Consider the following 19,113-nt stretch of genomic DNA (forward strand, 5'->3'; position numbering starts at 1 on the left):
ATTTTTAACCCCTCAAATATTTCAATGACGCAGGTTGCGTCATAGCCCCCCTTTGTGAGCACCCCTGATCTATGTGTATAGCGTAGTACTTTCGACTCGTGCCACATTTCCCGTTCAACTTCCTAGGTTAATCAGATGGTTTTTATTTTACTTGTATGCAACGAAAAGTGCATTTGAAAGTTGTTAGCGCCTGATTAAAGCTAGTAATAATTTGCTCATTCTATAAATAATTTTAGCTTCATTCTGGGGATATACTAATGCATGTACTTAGCCTCATCGTATGGAGGAAAAACTCTTCTATGAATGTAAAAAAACAAAGTATAGAAACTATCATCTGTTACATACAATTATAAAAATATCAAGAAAAATTTTAAAATACACGTAAAGCTCTCAATTACTATTTCGGAAGTCCCAATCTGACAATGTATCACAACTGTTTATGGTTCTTCGTAAAAGAGTGATTAGTGGACTTTGTCGAGATTTGGAATGAAGAGATATTCATGTATTTAGTTGAAGCAGATAAGCTGACACACATTGCGGCTAACAAACCAGCTGTATGTTAAAAATTGTGATAAATATATGATGCATTCGGTGTTTAAGGGACTCAAGTCCACTTTTTTTGGTCATTTTGGAACATGTTTCATCTTTAAAATCTCCATATAAAGTTCCTGTTAGAGCTTTAAAAAATATGTCTAGACATTGTAAATAACACTTATAGTGCAAAAAAGTGTTAATTTATCCATGTACTAAAGTACCGCACAAATTTTGTCTCGTTTCCTCAACTGTGGTAATTCGACTTGATTCCCTTGTGTTCTGAATGCGCCATATGGAGAAATTCCATCACATTAACGTTAATATTACAGACATCTCTTGTACATTTTAATGAACTTTATTCAGTTCAAAATTAAATTTCTGCTGCAATGATCAGCACATTTTCTTTCACACTGTGTTTATAAAACTGATAAAAGTTATCAGTTTTATATATATAAACTGATAACTTTTAGACCCTTGTGGGGTATTGTACACAAAATTAATTTCACATTTAAATATATATATAGTACAATAATTTACTTTGTGTGATATAACACAAATAATTATTATTCTCAGAGATTTTCTTCCTTCGAAGGAGAAGAATGAAATAAAAGCTCATACGGTCGAGGTTGTCCTATGAAGTGTATATGATTATTCTATTGCTTTAGTTTGCAACAAGAAATACGGGATATTAAGGGCGTAAGAGAAGCGCAAGTAAAAGTAGGGAATGAAAATGAGTACAACATAGAGTTTATGAAAATGAGTATAAAATACAGTTTTATTAACATCTCTGTTAGATACGGCCCTATTTTTGGTTTTACAAGTAAATCAGCTATCGTACATAACTAATAAGAGACTAATATAATATTGTTACGGAAAATACAATACGATTGTCCATGAAAGCTATTGGAAGTTACGAAACTGGAATATACAAATTGTCTGATAAGCTACCACTCATTTTTGAATAACTACAGCTTTTTAATTTGTTTACCGATCTTAATATAAAGCAAATCCATTCTACACAATGACTTAAGGGCTTGTTGGACATATTTGTGTCTGTGGAAACGACAGCCAAATAGCGGACCTGTATGAGATGTGAGGATTTGTGGTATCTGTTCGAAGGTAATGAAGGGGATTAGGTTAGGATTTAGATTTCTGGGTTTTCAGCATCTAAGGCGTTTGAGGGATGACGTCCCTCGGCGAGCATACAATCCGGGGAAAGGGGAGGAAGGAAGCGGCCTGGAACCTATAAATTAGGTACCATCCCGGCATTTGCCTGGTGTGAATGAGGAAAACCCAGAAAAACCTCATTTCGAACCGAAGTCGAGAGCGTTAGCGACTACACTACGCGGGACCACAGATAAGGAGGAGGAAGATAGAATCTATGCATCACCAGGTACTTAAATAATTAAAAATAATCAAATAAGCTACTAACAACGGATAGTGTCACGGTTCAAGGAGATTAGGAAAGTCATCAATCTCAAGGGCACTCCGAAATTCTATCATAATCAAATAGATGTTTACAAAGAGTGTATATAGAAACATTCGTCTAATGTCTTCTGAAAATGATCTTACATCTATTCATCTGAAGTCCTTCTAGAGAAATGTTCCGTTTGGACCATGTAAACCGTATAACGTCTAACAATTGTATCCTGGTGTGTCTGAATGGAGAATGTTGTTTGCTTAAATATTTTAAAAAAAAAAAAATAATTTATTCATGTAATGAAATGAAATCTTTCAGTTTTATATCCCATGATTATGCCGGCTAGGCTAAAGGAGACGGTGATGATGAGAAATGAATGCTATGGTGGAATGAAGAAAGTGGGAGGAAACAGGATAACTTCGAGAAAACCCACGAACACGGCGTTTTGTTCACTACAAAACCCACATGGCGTGAGCTTGGATCAAACCAGGGACCCCACGCACCAGGGGCAAACGTTCTACCACTGAGTTACAATGTCCCCTTAATTTATTCATTTAAATTATGACGTGATGACTGATCGGATGTATTTGATATCATTTGTGGTCGAATAAGACGCGTTGGATGATGGTAACATAATTGTCATTATTGCTCGGATGAGAGTTTGCACATTTGTGTTGAAAGGACATACACAGATAACATTGTGGTGCAGTATACGTTATTCTTCCTTGTGTTGACTCTTTCTTCTTCTGTACAACAATTAATGAATGTCGAAAGAAGTCTGAAAATATTGGAAGATTATGTATGGCCAGCAATTTCTCAGTAAGTCAATGCTGCACAACTTTTGCTAACGCAAGATATGCATTTTACAAATGAGGTTTTCAATTAGATGCATGGATTCTAAGTCATGGTCAACACACATAGAATACCCGTTGACTACATTTGACTTCCTGAGGTATTTCATTTGAAGGAGGAATGAGCATCAGAGAAATCAACAAAACGAGAGCGAATTGAAGCCAAGAGTCTCCAAAGTGTTCAATAATACTCTAAAAATGTTTCAATTGGCAGTACCACTTTGTTTAAGAAAATGTCTCGTTAGTGCTGAGGGCTACGAGTATATCGAAGTTTAAATAATAAGTTATCATACAAAATCTCAATGAATATAACACTTTAATTTAAAAAAAAAAAAACTTTATCAAATAAAATTATTATAATGATATATAAAAAGGAAAATGCATATCAGACATCTTGTAGTGAATGCATTTTAGATCTAACACCCATGGTTCATCAAACAAAGACCATTAACGTAAGTAATTACGACAAAGACAAATTGTAGACTGAAAATGAAATCCGTTCTAAGTGCCAAAAACGGAACTTCAAAATGTGGGCTATGTGCCTAACACTGCTCAGTTAAAATCGGACTATCTAGTATTCATTGTGGAAGTAGTTCAAATAATCGTCAGAAGAATGCACGTGGGCCTGTGTGCCACCAGTTTTGAAGTAAAATCTGGATTTTTTTTACTCAACATTATCATTTTGGCACTTAGCACTGATTTTATAGTCTGTCTACAATTATTTAAAACTTAGGTCTTATACACTCATGTCCAAAATGATTGTCGCATATCTATAACTGTCTTCTTGCAAGTATATAATTTGATAATGATTTTGCAGGGTACTTTTAATATTGATACTATGTTACAATCGGGAAATGTATATTTGTGGTAGATTTTATAGGAAAAGAATTATAAATACGGAAACAAAATGTTGCTAAATGGACAAGAAAGTTTTAGTTTCGTTTTATTGTTCTTATTTACTGCACTTTTGACATGAAATTTGCCACATACATGTCTTTGCCGATTATACACATACTAACATTATAAGAAATACCGGGCGAATTCGTTATCAAATTATATTCCTACAACAACATATTTATAGACATGCGACAATAATTTTGGACATGCGTGTACATAACATTCTTGCGCTTTTACTCCTAAAACTGTCTTACAAAACTGAACTTCGAATACCAACGTTACATAGGACATCCGTAAATGGAAATAATCCTTCCAGTTTGCACTAGCAATAATCACAATTCATGGTAAAGACCAGAGTAATTGTTGTTTGCTCTTGTTCACATCCAGCTTATTTCGAAATGGTCATGAATATTCTTCTTCAAGTTACGAGTGTCATCCTTTCGTCTGCTCTTCGCTTGATACTCGTTCCAAGAGCATCTTTCAGTCTTCCCCAGAATTTTGGATTAGTCTGTTGGTCATTAGACCATTCAAGGTAAGTAATTGTGTCCATTAGGCATCTTAAATGTAATGGCAACGTTGCTCTATCTAACCTCTCCAACTCGATCAATATCAGAAAATTGCCTCGATTTTGGAAAAGACGGTGGTTTGCCATCCTTAGTTCCCATTGGCACCACTGTAAAACAATAATAATAATATACTTCAAAATATTGCTCCTAAAAGAATTTTACACTTCAATACTTTTAAACTTAAAATCTACGTTTGGATATTGTAAAGACTTTAAGCCTTTCATTTCAAACCAAAAGCCGCCTATGCTACTCTTTACGCTATTATTCTATCTCCTTTGTTGATTTCTACCTTCTGGTTAATGAGAATCAGGCAGCTTGAACCAAAAGCCGCCTATGCTACTTTTTACGCTATTATTCTATCTCCTTTGTTGATTTCTACCTTCTAGTTAATGAGAATCAGGCAGCTTGAACCAAAAGCCGCCTATGCTACTCTTTACGCTATTATTCTATCTCCTTTGTTGATTTCTACCTTCTGGTTAATGAGAATCAGGCAGCTTGAACCAAAAGCCGCCTATGCTACTTTTTACGCTATTATTCTATCTCCTTTGTTGATTTCTACCTTCTAGTTAATGACAATCAGGCAGCTTGAACCAAAAGCCGCCTATGCTACTCTTTACGCTACTATTCTATCTCCTTTGTTGATTTCTACCTTCTAGTTAATGAGAATCAGGCAGCTTGAACAACATTCGAAACGAGTACAAGCGAATTAGTTTAATTTAGATCAGAGTTAAAAGAGAAATAAGACTAACATTTAGAATATATATTACCATAGTAATGAAAACTTACTATTTTTTAAAATAAAAACCACTATTTGAACAATGTTTTCAGAGTCAATGTCATATACAGGGCGTCTATAAAGTCTGACTCCGGGTCATTTTTTCGGAAATGGTTAGATGGATGGAAATAGAAGCGAACACGTATCCCATTGTTTTTAGGGGCACACGATTTGAGTGAAAAAGTGTTGCTCCAAGGTCCCCTGGGGGTCTCAGATGCGGTCCAACTCAAAATTTTCAAATGGCAAGGAGGATCAAGTAGTATATCATTGGAAAGGTATTGTTAAAAGAAAAAAGATGGTACCAGTCCGGAGACCCTACACGAACCCTGTGCAAAATGGCGGTCGGGCAAAATGTCAACACAGTGTGCATTGAAGATTCTGTGGCCACCCCTAGCAATCTGAAACAATAAATCAGATGTCAAAAGCGAACAACACGTGTCGCATCATTTCAAAGTACAACATATCGAGGTAAAAAAAATCCCCGTGGTTTCCCTTAAGTTATGAAACGGGTTTCATCTCAAACTTTTCAAATAGACAATTACGTCATATTGTATGTTGTGCGAAAGATCTAAATATAAAGTATTGTTGTAGCATGACTATCCAGAAATAATAAAAATATCGATCAATCATGCTTCGTACTACTACATTTTACTAGTAATGAGTGCGAAATCACTACATAACAGACATGGAGTTTCAAGTTGTACAAAATTGATGTTGGAGGTATTGAGCTCAACTATGTTAACCATCGGAGTACGGCGGCTCCATCATGTAAAACTTTGTCCCATATAGGTATAGGTAGGGCGTTAATAAAAAGAGTGTGCGGAATCGATCTACCACTACCAGTTTTATTACAAAACTTCTCCACTATAAAAGTATTTTTACAAAATACTACACTAATAATTTCTCTAATATACAGGGTTAGTTATAGGTTGTCTTTTGATCGTAAGATCGCAGACAGGATGTCTACAGAGCCCCGTAGCAGGCTAAGCAGAGGGGAATTAAGGAACCAATGCTCCGTAGCAAGCGAAGGCGGGTAAAGTGGCCAACAGAGCCCCGTAGCAGGCTAACCGGCTGATGTTAGGATTCCCAAACAGAGCCCCGAAGCAGGCTAAGTTAGGAGGAAGGATAGGCATAGTCTCGAAGCAGACTAGAGGCCCAGAGGTTGGGTTACTCCTAAAGTCTCGTAGCAGACTAGGGGAGGGTCATCAGAAAACTGGTACTGAATTGTCTTTGCCTATCCAATTTATAGGGTTCCTTGGGTGGCGGTGGCGCTGCTGCTCCGATGTCGTCTTCTGCTCCGTGGGAGGGGCTAGAAGCCGTCGTCTGCAAGTGATTGTAGGTTCCTCTGGTGTGAAGTCTTCTTGCCGAACCACGTGGTGGTGTTTGTAAACACAGACATGTAGAATTTTTTGTTTACAATATATATATATATTTTTCCAACTGGAGGTGGCCAAAGGGTGGATAGCCACATAAATGCGTTATTAGATTTTGGTGAGGGGTTGAGATAAATCTGGATTGGAGCATCAATTGATGTATATATTAGCAAACACAACTTATATGTAACATATATATCTGTATATATATTTCATAGAAAGACATTTAATTAAAACAAGAAGAGGAGAAATATATCTTGAAATCATACTACTAATGACGTTTGTTATTTTATCTTTGAAGTTACAAAAGAAGATGCAAAGCCAAAGGGATAGAGCAACGCATTTGTCAAAGGAAAAAGTTCCGCGTAAAATTATTGGAAGTATGATATTTCCCGTACTGAATACGAGTCAACTGATTATAATTCCTGTTCATTATGAAGAGGTTGATAAAACGTTTTGGAAAGGAAAGAAGACTTTCCCTGATCCTACCTCAGAGTGTCCGAGAGAAGAACTATCCGTCGAGTTAGGTTTCACTATAGTCAGTTTGATACGTGTTTACAATAAATTGATAACAAAGAACTTTTCAAGTTCATTATTTCCTTCCTTAAGGGTTCGTGAACAAAACTGCAAGGACGGTAACAAAAAAAAAAAAAAAAAAGTTTTACCGACGATAAGTGGTGCTTCAAGAACAGAAAACATAATCTTCAGACATTCAACAATACTAATGGTTGTTAATACTTCTGAATTCATATTGTGTTAATGTAGAAAGTCACGCAAAGGATAATAATGATTTTATTGCAAGTATCACAGTAACAGAGTATGCAGTTCAAAATAGGGGTGAAATATTTAACCCTTGTGTACTACCTTGGGATCCATTTTGGGGGCCCCAGAGATATTTAATGTAGTATATCTGTTAAATGGACGTATTTCAAAGCCTGTTCATGTATTTTCTCTCCAGAGTATGCTTAATATATTGAGCACAAGATATCGTTTGCTATTGTTTTGATGTTATGTAAAAAGTGATTGTTTACCACTGGGGTCGTAAAAGGACCCCAAGGTAAAACACATGCAAATAATCAATTATTTCTCTCTTTTATTGTTTCTTCTTATCAAACGAGCAAAATTAGTAGCATACATAATCCTCAATAGACCGCAGAAATTACTAATATAATGTTCTCAGAAAATTACTTCATTATTGACACAATAAAATAAGTTGGGTGAGTAGTAAGAAAAAGTTATCTTGCATTAGACTACATTTTTTGTGGCCTTGTCTCTTTCTTCCTCAAGTGACAGTTTGAAGCAATAGATATCTTGAAACCTGCTTATATTTTGAATAGCTTGTGAACAACAAACTGGCAAATTTCAAAGAGCTAAAGCCTCTTACTTTCGGCAAAAACTCCAAGAATATGACATGACCTCACTATTCTGGATTGTAGTTGTGCTGTTATCTCATGACGAGCTCGCCATGTATTTCTTTTCTATTTTGGATAACGATGATGTCAGTGACCTCGGAGGTGACAGTCTGAGTTCGGGTGCAATGCAATAAAGTATTGTTTTCAAACAGGGGCGGACTGGCAACCATAGTGCCCACCCTGCTAAACTGAAATGAGGGCCCACTGTATAAAAATGTAAAAAATGTACTTGTCATTCTTCATATGTATTACATATAAAATCCATCTTCGAACCCATAAATAGTATCCCATATATTCATACAAAAGCAAAACATTAATTACAAAAAATCTGAAGTAAGAACATTTTAATATTAACTCATACAGTGTGTAATTGGCATTATCATTTTTTATTGTAAACACACACAATATCGGAATTGGTGCTTTCAGTTATTTATAACGTGCTATTGTTTGTTATGTAATGAATTTAAACCATTTATTTAAACAAATGAGTGTCATGTTTTAGAAAACCTGACCGAGACATTATTCGGGTCATGAGTCGGGTCGGGTCGACGTTCAACTAGACTCGAGAAGGATTTAGCCGAAACGGCGCATAAGAAAGTTGACCCGAGCCGACCCGAGGGCAAAGCAGCCCTGACCCTAGCGTAGGTGACCTGACCCGCCCCGTGTCTCAAACAGGCTTGACTCGACCCCTGACCCATGAAAGCCTGATCTGACCCGTTTGAAAGCACTATGCGGCAGCAAACAGTTCAGTTAATTTCGTGTTCGCCTGTTAAAGTTGTATGATTTTAATTAAAAATAGTCATAAAAGATAAGCTACAATTGACTGAAATCATCCAAAGACGTGGTGTATACATTATAATTTATAAACACCTTAGACAGAAAAAAAATGGCAACTGTCCTGCAGTACTCGAATGAGTCACATCACGCTCATTTGTTTCTTGGGGCTTCACAGATTCAAATAGCTTACGTTGTTTTGGGTCAGATGCAGCTTTTTGTAAATCACATCTTCGTTTGTGTTCTCGCTTTTTAGCACCACTTTTATATTTTTTCTTTACAGTAATCTTACAATCACTCCTACCATCCATACTGACACAACCACATCTGTCTTCCACGACAAACGACACGTAACTATTCTAATGCCACATTGACTTGATCCCTAGTCTTCCATTGCAAGCGCTGCTATCGGCTGAAGGAATTCCACTCGCTTTCTCTCGCTTAGCAACAGCTTAACCCTTATTGGCTCAACGCGTGGGTGTGTGAGGGTGTGAGCTTTAGTTCACATTTTTGCCACGGCTCAAGACATTTTGGCAGCACAATAGTGCTCCAATAATTGAATTGCTGCTATCGGATTTGCTCTTCGATGCAATATACAAATAAAACACGAGCCGAGGGCAGCAACTTTATAGTAATTATTTGAGGTTTGTATAAAACAATCGTTGATAGTGGCGACTAATTTCTTTTCGCTTTACCGCACTGAAAAAAACGAAGCCTGATCCGATTTCTTTCTTCGAAGCTTGGTCTGAGGACAATGCAGTTCAAAAGCGTTCCGGCTCCACTTCCACTTTCCACAATAACAATATCTACGAAACTATTCTTTCGTTAAAACATCGCCACTCGCCGGCTTGTAAAAGGACCGGAGTAGGTAATGTTATCCAAATCCAATAACAGCCTGAAATCTACTGTGTTTCTTATATTTAAAAAAGTAGTAGTTAACGTGCTCGTTTTTAACAGCTGCTGTATCACAAACCCCGCAATGTTTTAGGGCCTGATTGTCTCATAGACGGAACCTTTTCAAGTCGATAAACGTGAAGAAGAATAAGTCTGTTCATGAAAGTTTAACTTTACGTCTTTTTTATGCAAAACACAAGTTTGCGGGAGTTACCCTGCTATATTTTTGAAGCGGGTAGGTTTAATTGAGCACATCTTTTTAAAATTGGTGGAGGGGGCCACCTGTTTGGGGGCCCACCCTGCATTTGCAGGGTAGCAGGGTGGGCCAGTCCGCCCCTGTTTTCAAATATACATAAAATTTTTGCACGGAATACCAATAATTCCTTCTTTCTAATTGCAATCTCAAGGGGACCTCACGGTATCTCCTACGCTATATTTTTCACGGTAATGTACAAGGGTTTCTGCTTCTTATACCTAGGTATATAAGAAAATTAAAAAATGATGATTTGCCTTTGTCTTTGTTCGGATAAAAATGAATTTAACGCAATGTAATGTGGTTCAAGGTTGAACAAAAATCTAATTTGTTCCAAAACTAAAGCTTAGATGAAATTGTAAGACCATGTGTCAAATATTATTTTACATTTTATTACTTTCTTGACTTACCTTAAACATGCAAAAGGAAAACAAAAGCTACTAAACTTACCTCACTTGCAATAAAATTATTGCTGAGCACGAGAATCACTCGTCTGCTCTTCTCAATACAATTAATAATATTTTCCATTATAAATGTGCCCAAAGAAAAATTCCTGTCATGAAGACAAAGCTCATACTTGTCAATCGTATTTTCCAGATTCGGTGTGAGTTGTCCCATCACCCAATCACGATCTCTGCCACTGAAAATGATTTTACAAAATACATGTAATACTACAAATGGGATTACCAGAAATTATGAACATTCAAATTGTATAGAAGATATGGTGCAAAATAAAACTATCTTCCTCATAATGGTAGAAAATAATATGCCAACGTAATATTTTTGTGATCTTTAGTTGCAGAAGTGGAAGTGACTGTCTTTGGCTTGCATTTACATGGTAAGCCTTGGCTTGATTGCAACTGTAAGATTGAAATTAATCGTAAACTACTTATACTGTGATATAATTCTTTGAAGTAAGTGTTCTGCAACTTATGTCTTTTGCAAACTATTCGCCAAAACAATCTGATTTGCTTAACAAATAAAATGAAAGATCAGTTATACGAAGTTCTTCATTAATACCACAAGCAACCATAATTAGCATATGAAGTAAATTTCGATAGAAACCGTAGCTTTTTTCTTCGCAAACTACTGCATATGATACATATATTTAGTTACCAACTTCCTTATCATAACATTCATATTCATATTTAGGCTCTTGACTTTCATGTACATTACCAACTAATTTATTTGTTGGCTTGTAAACTTGACTAACTTCGTTGAGTCATGTTTCACATGCGTCCTATTAATCAATGGTGAATCTGTTCTGGTCTCAAGCATTCAAGAATTACAACTGTGAACTTTGTACTAAGAGACAACTTACGAAATGAGATACTGAAGTAAATACAGGATAATAAGGCAGGGATACTAATTTACGGAAACCTATAAATTCAATACTATCTACGACAATTGTTCTCCCAAGCCTCCGCTCACTGTCATTTGTTGGTACAGTAAAACCTGTCAACTTGGCTACCTTTCTAAGTTGGCCACCTCTCTAAGTTGGCTAAGTTGGCCTTGTTCGTCTTGAACCTGCATTTTCTCATAGGACATTCGTTACCTATTACTCTGTAAGTTGGCCACCTTTCTATCTTGGAAGTTGGCCATTTTGAAGCAATGTTACCCTATGATGATAATGATAAATTTACCTGCGTATCATGGACACGCAAACTACCGTTTTGTTATTTTTTTAACTCTTTCATATTCCCATATGAGAGGTAGATGTACTATATTTGTGACTCGATATAAAGAAGTATGGATTTCCACCATTTGTTCTTGGAGGTCAATGGCCAGAACACTATCCTGACAATGGGGTGTTGAAGGAAGATGTGAATAAGAAAAAGCACGTACAGGTATTCAGGAAATGGTTGTACATATTTGTTTACCCTATTTTGGTAAAACCATTAGCTATATCGGCTTCTTTCAACAGTGGGGAGCTTTAGTAATTCCGGAAAACTCTTAAGGTTAAAGCTAACCATTTCAATTGTTAACTATTGGCACCTGACTGCTTGTCGAAATGTGGCGGAGGTTTTGAGACATGAATTCCCCTAAGATTTTCTAAAAACATCTTTTGCTCTGAGGAAAACACTTGTAGCTCATTAACAAGAGGTAGTTAACTACAAAATTAGCATGTGCATATTGGCAAAAAAGAATAAAAGAAACACCTCTAGAATGAACCATTATAAATAAATTTGATTTTCGTAACTGATTTCCTATTTTTCGAAAGGTATCTACAGAAAATATTTGTCACTGTTTAATCAGTTCAGATGAAAGTTTCTTACCCTATAGACAACAAAAGAACGAATTCTATTTCGGTGTGTGTGTGTTCAGTGGAAGCTGATGTATTGAATTCATGAATTCATAATGGATTCAAAGTTGAATGAATTGTGTGTATTAAACATACTGTAGTATTTTTCCTAGTAATGTATATTGTTATGATTATTCTATATACTGTACATTATTTAAAATAGTAAGATTATTCATGGCTTTGGATTAATTGTTTTAACAAAAGAGACACTGACCAAAGCTTAAAACTTTATTTTAAATTATAATTTGTAACTGTTTCGGATACAATACGGACAATACGGAGACGGAAGTAATGGAGATGGAGAAAAGAATGATAATAAGGAAGTGGAAAGAAGCGGATTGGATAAAGAAGGTAGGAAGAGATAAACTGATGAACTGGACAGGGGGCTTACCAATTAATGAATCATGGCAAGGAAGTTTGAATAACATAAAGAAAAAAAATAAATAAAATAATAAAATAAAATAAAAAATAAATAAATAAATAAATAAAAATAAAAAAAATAAAAATAAAAATAAAAGGCCCTTATAAGAACCAAAAATGAAGGAAGTGATGAATTGGAAAGTGAACACGAAGACTTATAGGATTGGCTGAAGGATTCGGTAAATAAGAAAAATAAATAAATAAATAAATAAATAAAAATAAAAAAGTACAACAATGACTCTATATATGACTGTTAAAAGAATTTAATTTTTTTATAACAATGGCTATATATACGACGGTTAAAGAATTTAAACTCTGTTATAACAACATTTATATATATGTCTGTATTTTCATTAATTTCGATCGTGTCTGAAGAAGGATATGCTAGATATCCGAAACAGTTACAAATTATAATTTAAAATAAAGTTTTAAGCTTTGGTCAGTGTCTCTTTTGTTAAAAAAAAATTATTTAAAAGTAGCTAACGTGTCATTACTTATTAAAATTTTATAATCAAGTAATACTAGAAATCCTATTCTAAAAATACAAAAAATCACACTTATTTTCTGTAAGTTGGGATAGTTTACACACAAACCAAACCAACTTTGTTTTCGTGAATGGTAGCAATAACAGCAGATCTGTCTTCTTTTATTTTCTAGTGGCAATGGCAAGTGGCTAATTCTTCATAATTGTGGCATCAGTTGACTAACTGACAGCTCACACGTGATCCTACTGGCATTTGGACAGTTTTACTGCTGATATGAAAGTTAGTTTACAGTCTATGATAGAACTGAATACTACTGCCGATTCTTTCGGAATTATACCCAAAAAAAGTTTGTAAAAAAAAAAGTATTAGATTTTAAACATGCATACATTCTATTGCTCCATGAGAAGTATATCAATACTAAAAGAAATACTTAAAATGTTCGCCACCACTGTCTAGGAAGATTGAACGCGACGATTGAGGTTTGCGAAAGTGGCCTGTAATACGTCCTGTCACGCGAAGTATACAGCAGTCCTCACTAATTGTTGCTGGTTTGATACCGCGATATTTCCTTTAAAAAAATGTGGCCCAACACTGTTTACAGGAACTAGTCACCAAGAATTTTTATAAATGCGAGCTCATCTGTTCTTTACACCTTTCTTCTGTACTACTGCACAACACATTACATGCTTTCATTTCAAATATTCCACGTTTCTTGAAGCAAATGTCATAATTATAGTTCATAATTTGCTTATTTACATTTTCTCAGGTCTTGTATCGAAAGATCATCCTGTACATACATACATGCAGAATTGAATATTTGTACATATATGTATGTAAAATTAGTTTAGAGCAAAGAATTGAAACATACAGTAAATAAGAGTATATATATATATATATATATATATATATATATATATATATATACAGTGGCGGATCCAGGATATAATCAAGGGAGGGGCTAAACCATAATTTGCCGTTTTATCCAGTGTAAAGCAGAATTGAAGCCCATTTTATCCAGTGTAAACCTGAGCGTCAAGGGGGGGGGGCTATAGCCCCTTAGCCCCCTCCTTGGATCCGCCCTTATATATATATATATATATATATATATATATATATATATATATATATATATATATAGAGGGTTGATTAATTCGTGTGTCAATTTCATTTGTTCACTGTGCAAAAGCGGTATGAGGTAAAGCCGTGCAATTTGGTGTAACTTTAGACGAAGGACATAAGTTTTGTTTCGTCATAGAAGCATGTCACTTGTACCAAAGATTGAAGAGATATAGGGTCAAAGATCAAATTTCGATTTTTTCCTTATGGGACTGCAATGGTAAATTCTGAAAGAACCTGAGAAAACGTAAATCGAAGTGATAACAAAGAAAAAGCTGTATGGTATGATTCTATGTCGCAAGGCGACCACATATGCGTCAATCAAGTGTCATGGTCAGAGGTTACTGTCAAATCAAGGTCACTTTGAGAACCCATTTGACATGATGAGGTACGGACATTGCGTTGTTTTCAGTGTATTCAAATGGGTTCTCAAGATGACCTGTAACCTTGATCTGACCGTGATCTCTGACCTTGACACTTAATTGACGAATATTTGGTCGCCTTGCGACATAGAATCATACCATACAGCTTTTTCTTTGTTATCACTTCGATTTACGTTTTCTCAGGTTCTTTCAGAATTTACCATTGCAGTCCCATAAGGAAAAAATCGAAATTTGATCTTTGACCCTATATCTCTTCAATCTTTAGTACAAGTGACATGCTTCTATGACGAAACAAAACTTATGTCATTCGTCTAAAGTTACGCCAAATTGCAAGGCTTTACCTCATACCACTTTTGCACAGTGAACAAATGAAATTGACACACGAATTAATCAATCCTCTGTATATATATATATATATATATATATATATATATATATATATATATATATATATATATATATATATATATCCACGTTTTAAAAATTAATTAACATTGATTGCAAAGTGGTATATGTACCTGTGAGAGATGAATGCGTCATACACATGGTGCTCATTGTCATCGTTGCACTGGTTTTGTCTTCGTTTAGCTTTGAGTAAATGGAGAACGTATGCAGCCTCAAATCTATATACATATAAGGAAATAATGGAAATGAGCAGGATAGACAAAATAACTGCACCAGGAATACCAGCAACTACGAAATAGTTGGTTGGTTTTGGAACACAAATTTCATTATCAAACTCCACTCGTTCGACGGGAACGTCTTTCAGTTCAGACGGAACAGCACATGTTAATGATGTATTTCTTCCCAGATTCAAAACAGTTCTGTTTGTTTTCGACAACCACGACTGAAATTCAGGTATCCGGCAGTTCTTGCAATCCAAAGGATTTCCTCCTAGATCTATAGCATGGAGTTTGTTCAAATCTTCACCCATTTTAGAACCTACGTTTTCAATCAAATTATGTGACAGATTCACTTCTAAGATCCTGCTAAGATCTTTCACAAAGGAGCTTTTGGTAGTCCAATTTATGATGTTGTTGTAAGAAAGATTCAGGAATTTTACTTCACCTGATGATAAAATATCGCTTGGAGAAGATAAACCGTTGGAAGACATATCTAACACTTGCGCATAATTAATTACCAATTTTTGTCCCTTGTTAAGGTGATTTTGAGCAACGAACAGTTTCACTCCAGTCTGCAAAGACGCAAATGTTTCTGGATGAAGCCACGATAAGTGATTTCCAGATATGTCCAATATTTTGAGATTAGGAAACTTCATAAAAGTGTCTTTGTCTATGTTTGATAGCTGACAATAACTGAGATTCAAATGTCGCAGCGAAGGCATATTAGGAAGGGAAATAGAATCTATTGGTAAATGACTTAAATCAAGTACTTCCAACTTAGTAAATTGTGAAAATTGGCTTTCGTTAAAAGAAAAAGTAGGATGCATATTGCCGGAAACACTAAGTTCTCGTAGGTTTTTCAGTTTCTCGAGGCCTTCAGGAAGGTGCTCAAAGTTGTTCTTTGAAAGATCAAGCCTTTCAACACTCACAATTCTTTCAAAATTACCTGAAAGTAAAGAACACATTTGTATTATATATATCAATGCCATTATTTATTATTAATCATTCTAAAATTCTTTCTTTATAATCATTCTAGGTATACAGATGAGTGGAAGTTGAAAAAAATAGTTCAAAGTTAAATTATGAAGCTAATTTGTTAAGTACAGATAGACAAGATATCTCATTGAGGAAAAACTAGAAAAGAACTTGAACTTTATATGATGTTAAGATTAGCCTTAAATAAAAAAAAAATAGATTAGAGTAAAATTGAAGAAGGTAAATGCTTAGAATACTGTATTTTCCTTCTTCTACTCAAGAATTATTAATACCGAAAAATAAAGTCTCTATCTTACATAAGCAAGAGTCAATTCAGTGAAAAGTTTACTTAGACGCCTATGACAGTTGTTCTAACTCGTACTTCTCTCAATTCTATACAAGCTCAATGGTAACAAAATTAGCCCATTCCATATATTAGTGAAAGATTTTGACAATAGTAAAATGTAGTAATTGTAATGGTTCTAGATGTTTCATTTGTCTTTGTTTTTACTTGTCGCGCCTCCTGACATAACAACCGGTAAATGACAATTATTAGAAAATATAGTTTCCCTGCTTAGTTAATACTTCTAATATTCTAAGCAAAGAAACGGAGTAAACAATCAATGAAAATAACCACATAGGATGTATGTATATTCATTCACAACAAAAAGTGCTCATTCATAACAATGCGTTACTTTGTTAGTATATGAAAGCCATTCTCATGCTATTCTGGGCAGCAAACTTTTTGCTTAAAGTTACGGTAGTCCCTTATATCTTTACCAGTTTTTCCGTACAAATCACTGGAGGAACCTGATTGAGAGATAGAGCTATATACTATTAATATTCTGCTATTTTTAGCTCCAAATAAGTTTCTTGTTTCATTTTAAAGAATTTTATTAAGAAAAATCAGTAAACAGCTATTATCAACTCTGCAAGTTCACATCCTCTTGTGAACACTGAGAGACCGCACTGAGGGTGAATATAAAATAATACATACTCATTTACATTATTTGAGAATACAGAACAATCAACTTAAGATGTAAATACAAAAATAGTGTATCCTGGGCAAGAAAAATGAATTTCAATTTCCGAAATTACGGAGATTATCAATTCAATAATCATAATATATATGTGTTTCAAAAATATAAATAATAATAATTATTATTATCATTTACTGAGATTTTGTGACATTATTTAGTAAAAAAATTAATATAACACCATGACTTTATTTGAAATAACAGCAATATAAAATTGGGCGTTTGAAACCTCCATACTTTGATTAAATTGTTTACGCCACATATTTCACATATTTGGAGTTTATCGCACCTTTTTTTTTCGTAAATTTTGTACCGTAAAGAACCTAGAGTTACCATGTTCATTTTTTAAAATTGGAAATATTGAACAAATTATTTTTAGGACAGAGTCTTTACATACTCATATCGCTACCTCTAAGTTCCTTCAGGAAATCTGTCTTAGATGCGATACTAACATAGTAATTTATACATGTAATGCGTTTCAAGTTATACTAACATATTGACATCGATTTTACACTATTAACATTCAAGTTACTTCTCTTATCTACCTACTGAACATGTAACTCAATTCTGTAAGTTTCATAGGACTTGTATTTATAATTTTTTTAAGGCATAGTTATAATTTTAAATGAAATTAAATCTTTAAGTTTTACGTCCCCCTAACAAAGTCGATAAATGTATTATCTTTTATTTTTTTCAATTTACACAAGAGCTTATGCTAATATTATATGATTAATAAAAATAGGAAAATTAGAGAAGAGATGTTAGGTTCTTCCAAACAACTTCAACCAAAATATATGGCTCATTTTTATAGGTTACATAAGAGATGTTAGACGTTCTTCTTTCGATCATGTAACAACAATAATACTACCCTAAATAGAATTTAGATTTCAGCATTAATAATTTATGTAACTGCGAGTTAGTTGGTGAGCAAATTAAACGTAGTTAAATATAAACAATTAAGATTTTTAGTTAAGCATGATTTTAACTTATAGTGTACAGTGCAAAAAATTGCAATGTTCAACAGTGCACGTGCCTTATCGTTATACTTGACAACATTTGGAAGCAAAAATTGCAGATGTTCAACAGTGCACGTGCCTTATCAGTATACTTGGCAACGTCTGAAAGAAAAAATGCTGATGTTCAACAGTGTACGTGCCTTATCATTATATTTGACAACGTCTGGAAGCAAAAGATGCAGATGTCTAACAGTGCACGTGCCTTATCATTATACTTGACAACGTCTGGAAGCAAAAAATTGGAAATGTTCAACAATGTACGTGCCTTATCATTATACTTGACACTGCCTGGAAGCTAGGAGAAATAGAAATTCAAAGGGGTTAAAATGAACTTTCACAACAATCAAAGAGTGTAATAGTTGCCTATTTTTCCTTTTGTCTTGAAGCTGAAGAAAAATAAATATTTTGCCACAGTTATAAAAACGTGATTTTTAACGTTTTATCGATAATTATTTAAGCGCAGATAAAGTGCCTTAAAAGGGAATGGTACGCGGAGAAGTCAGTAATCTGGTAACACTATAAGAAGCTATATGTAAACGCTTTATTTCTACTTACCAAAAAACTCAAATAATGAAAGAGAACGAATAGCTGATATTTCTTACCTGGATCAATATAACGAAGCTGACAGTTAGACAAGACAAGAGACTGCAATTCTGGTAAGTCAGGGAAGTCTAGCGCAAGTTCGTACCATGGATTATTTGGGAATTCCATATGTCTGATTTTCATGCCTTTAGTGATAGGAAGAATGAATGATGCAGTGTTGGTTCCAATATACATCACTGATAATCGAAACAGTTTTGTGTATCCATTTAACTTTTCGAAATACACTCTCTTCCTCGAGTCAAACTCAAATACATAATCAGGATGAACAAAAAAGTCGGCCACTTGCATTTTCAGTATGCAGGAACTGTCAGGTCTGAAAAATTCAAATAAATTTGTTAATTAAATGTGTTTTAGTTATAAGGATCGAAGCGCTAGATGCAATACACACGTTCTTCCTAATCATC

The 19,113-nt window shown here is 34.5% G+C and overlaps 1 protein-coding gene across 1 annotated transcript in view; it reads right to left on the reverse strand.

Annotated features, from left to right (window-relative positions):
• Nucleotides 1-527: 527 nt before the first annotated feature.
• LOC145681143 (toll-like receptor 2 type-2) overlaps nucleotides 528-19,113 on the reverse strand; it is a 59,039-nt gene continuing 40,453 nt past the window's right edge. Inside the window, exons 3-6 of the mRNA XM_081752577.1 lie at nucleotides 18,709-19,022; nucleotides 14,974-16,024; nucleotides 10,200-10,389; nucleotides 528-4,375 (exon numbers count right to left, since the gene is read on the reverse strand). Of these exons, the coding sequence (XP_081608703.1) occupies nucleotides 4,121-4,375; nucleotides 10,200-10,389; nucleotides 14,974-16,024; nucleotides 18,709-19,022 (1,810 nt within the window). The 3' untranslated portion in view covers nucleotides 528-4,120. The remainder of the gene's footprint in view (nucleotides 4,376-10,199; nucleotides 10,390-14,973; nucleotides 16,025-18,708; nucleotides 19,023-19,113) is intronic.

Source organism: Thermobia domestica, chromosome 3, assembly GCF_964235325.1.
Source record: "Thermobia domestica chromosome 3, izTheDome1.hap1.1, whole genome shotgun sequence".
NCBI lineage: Eukaryota > Metazoa > Arthropoda > Insecta > Zygentoma > Lepismatidae > Thermobia > Thermobia domestica.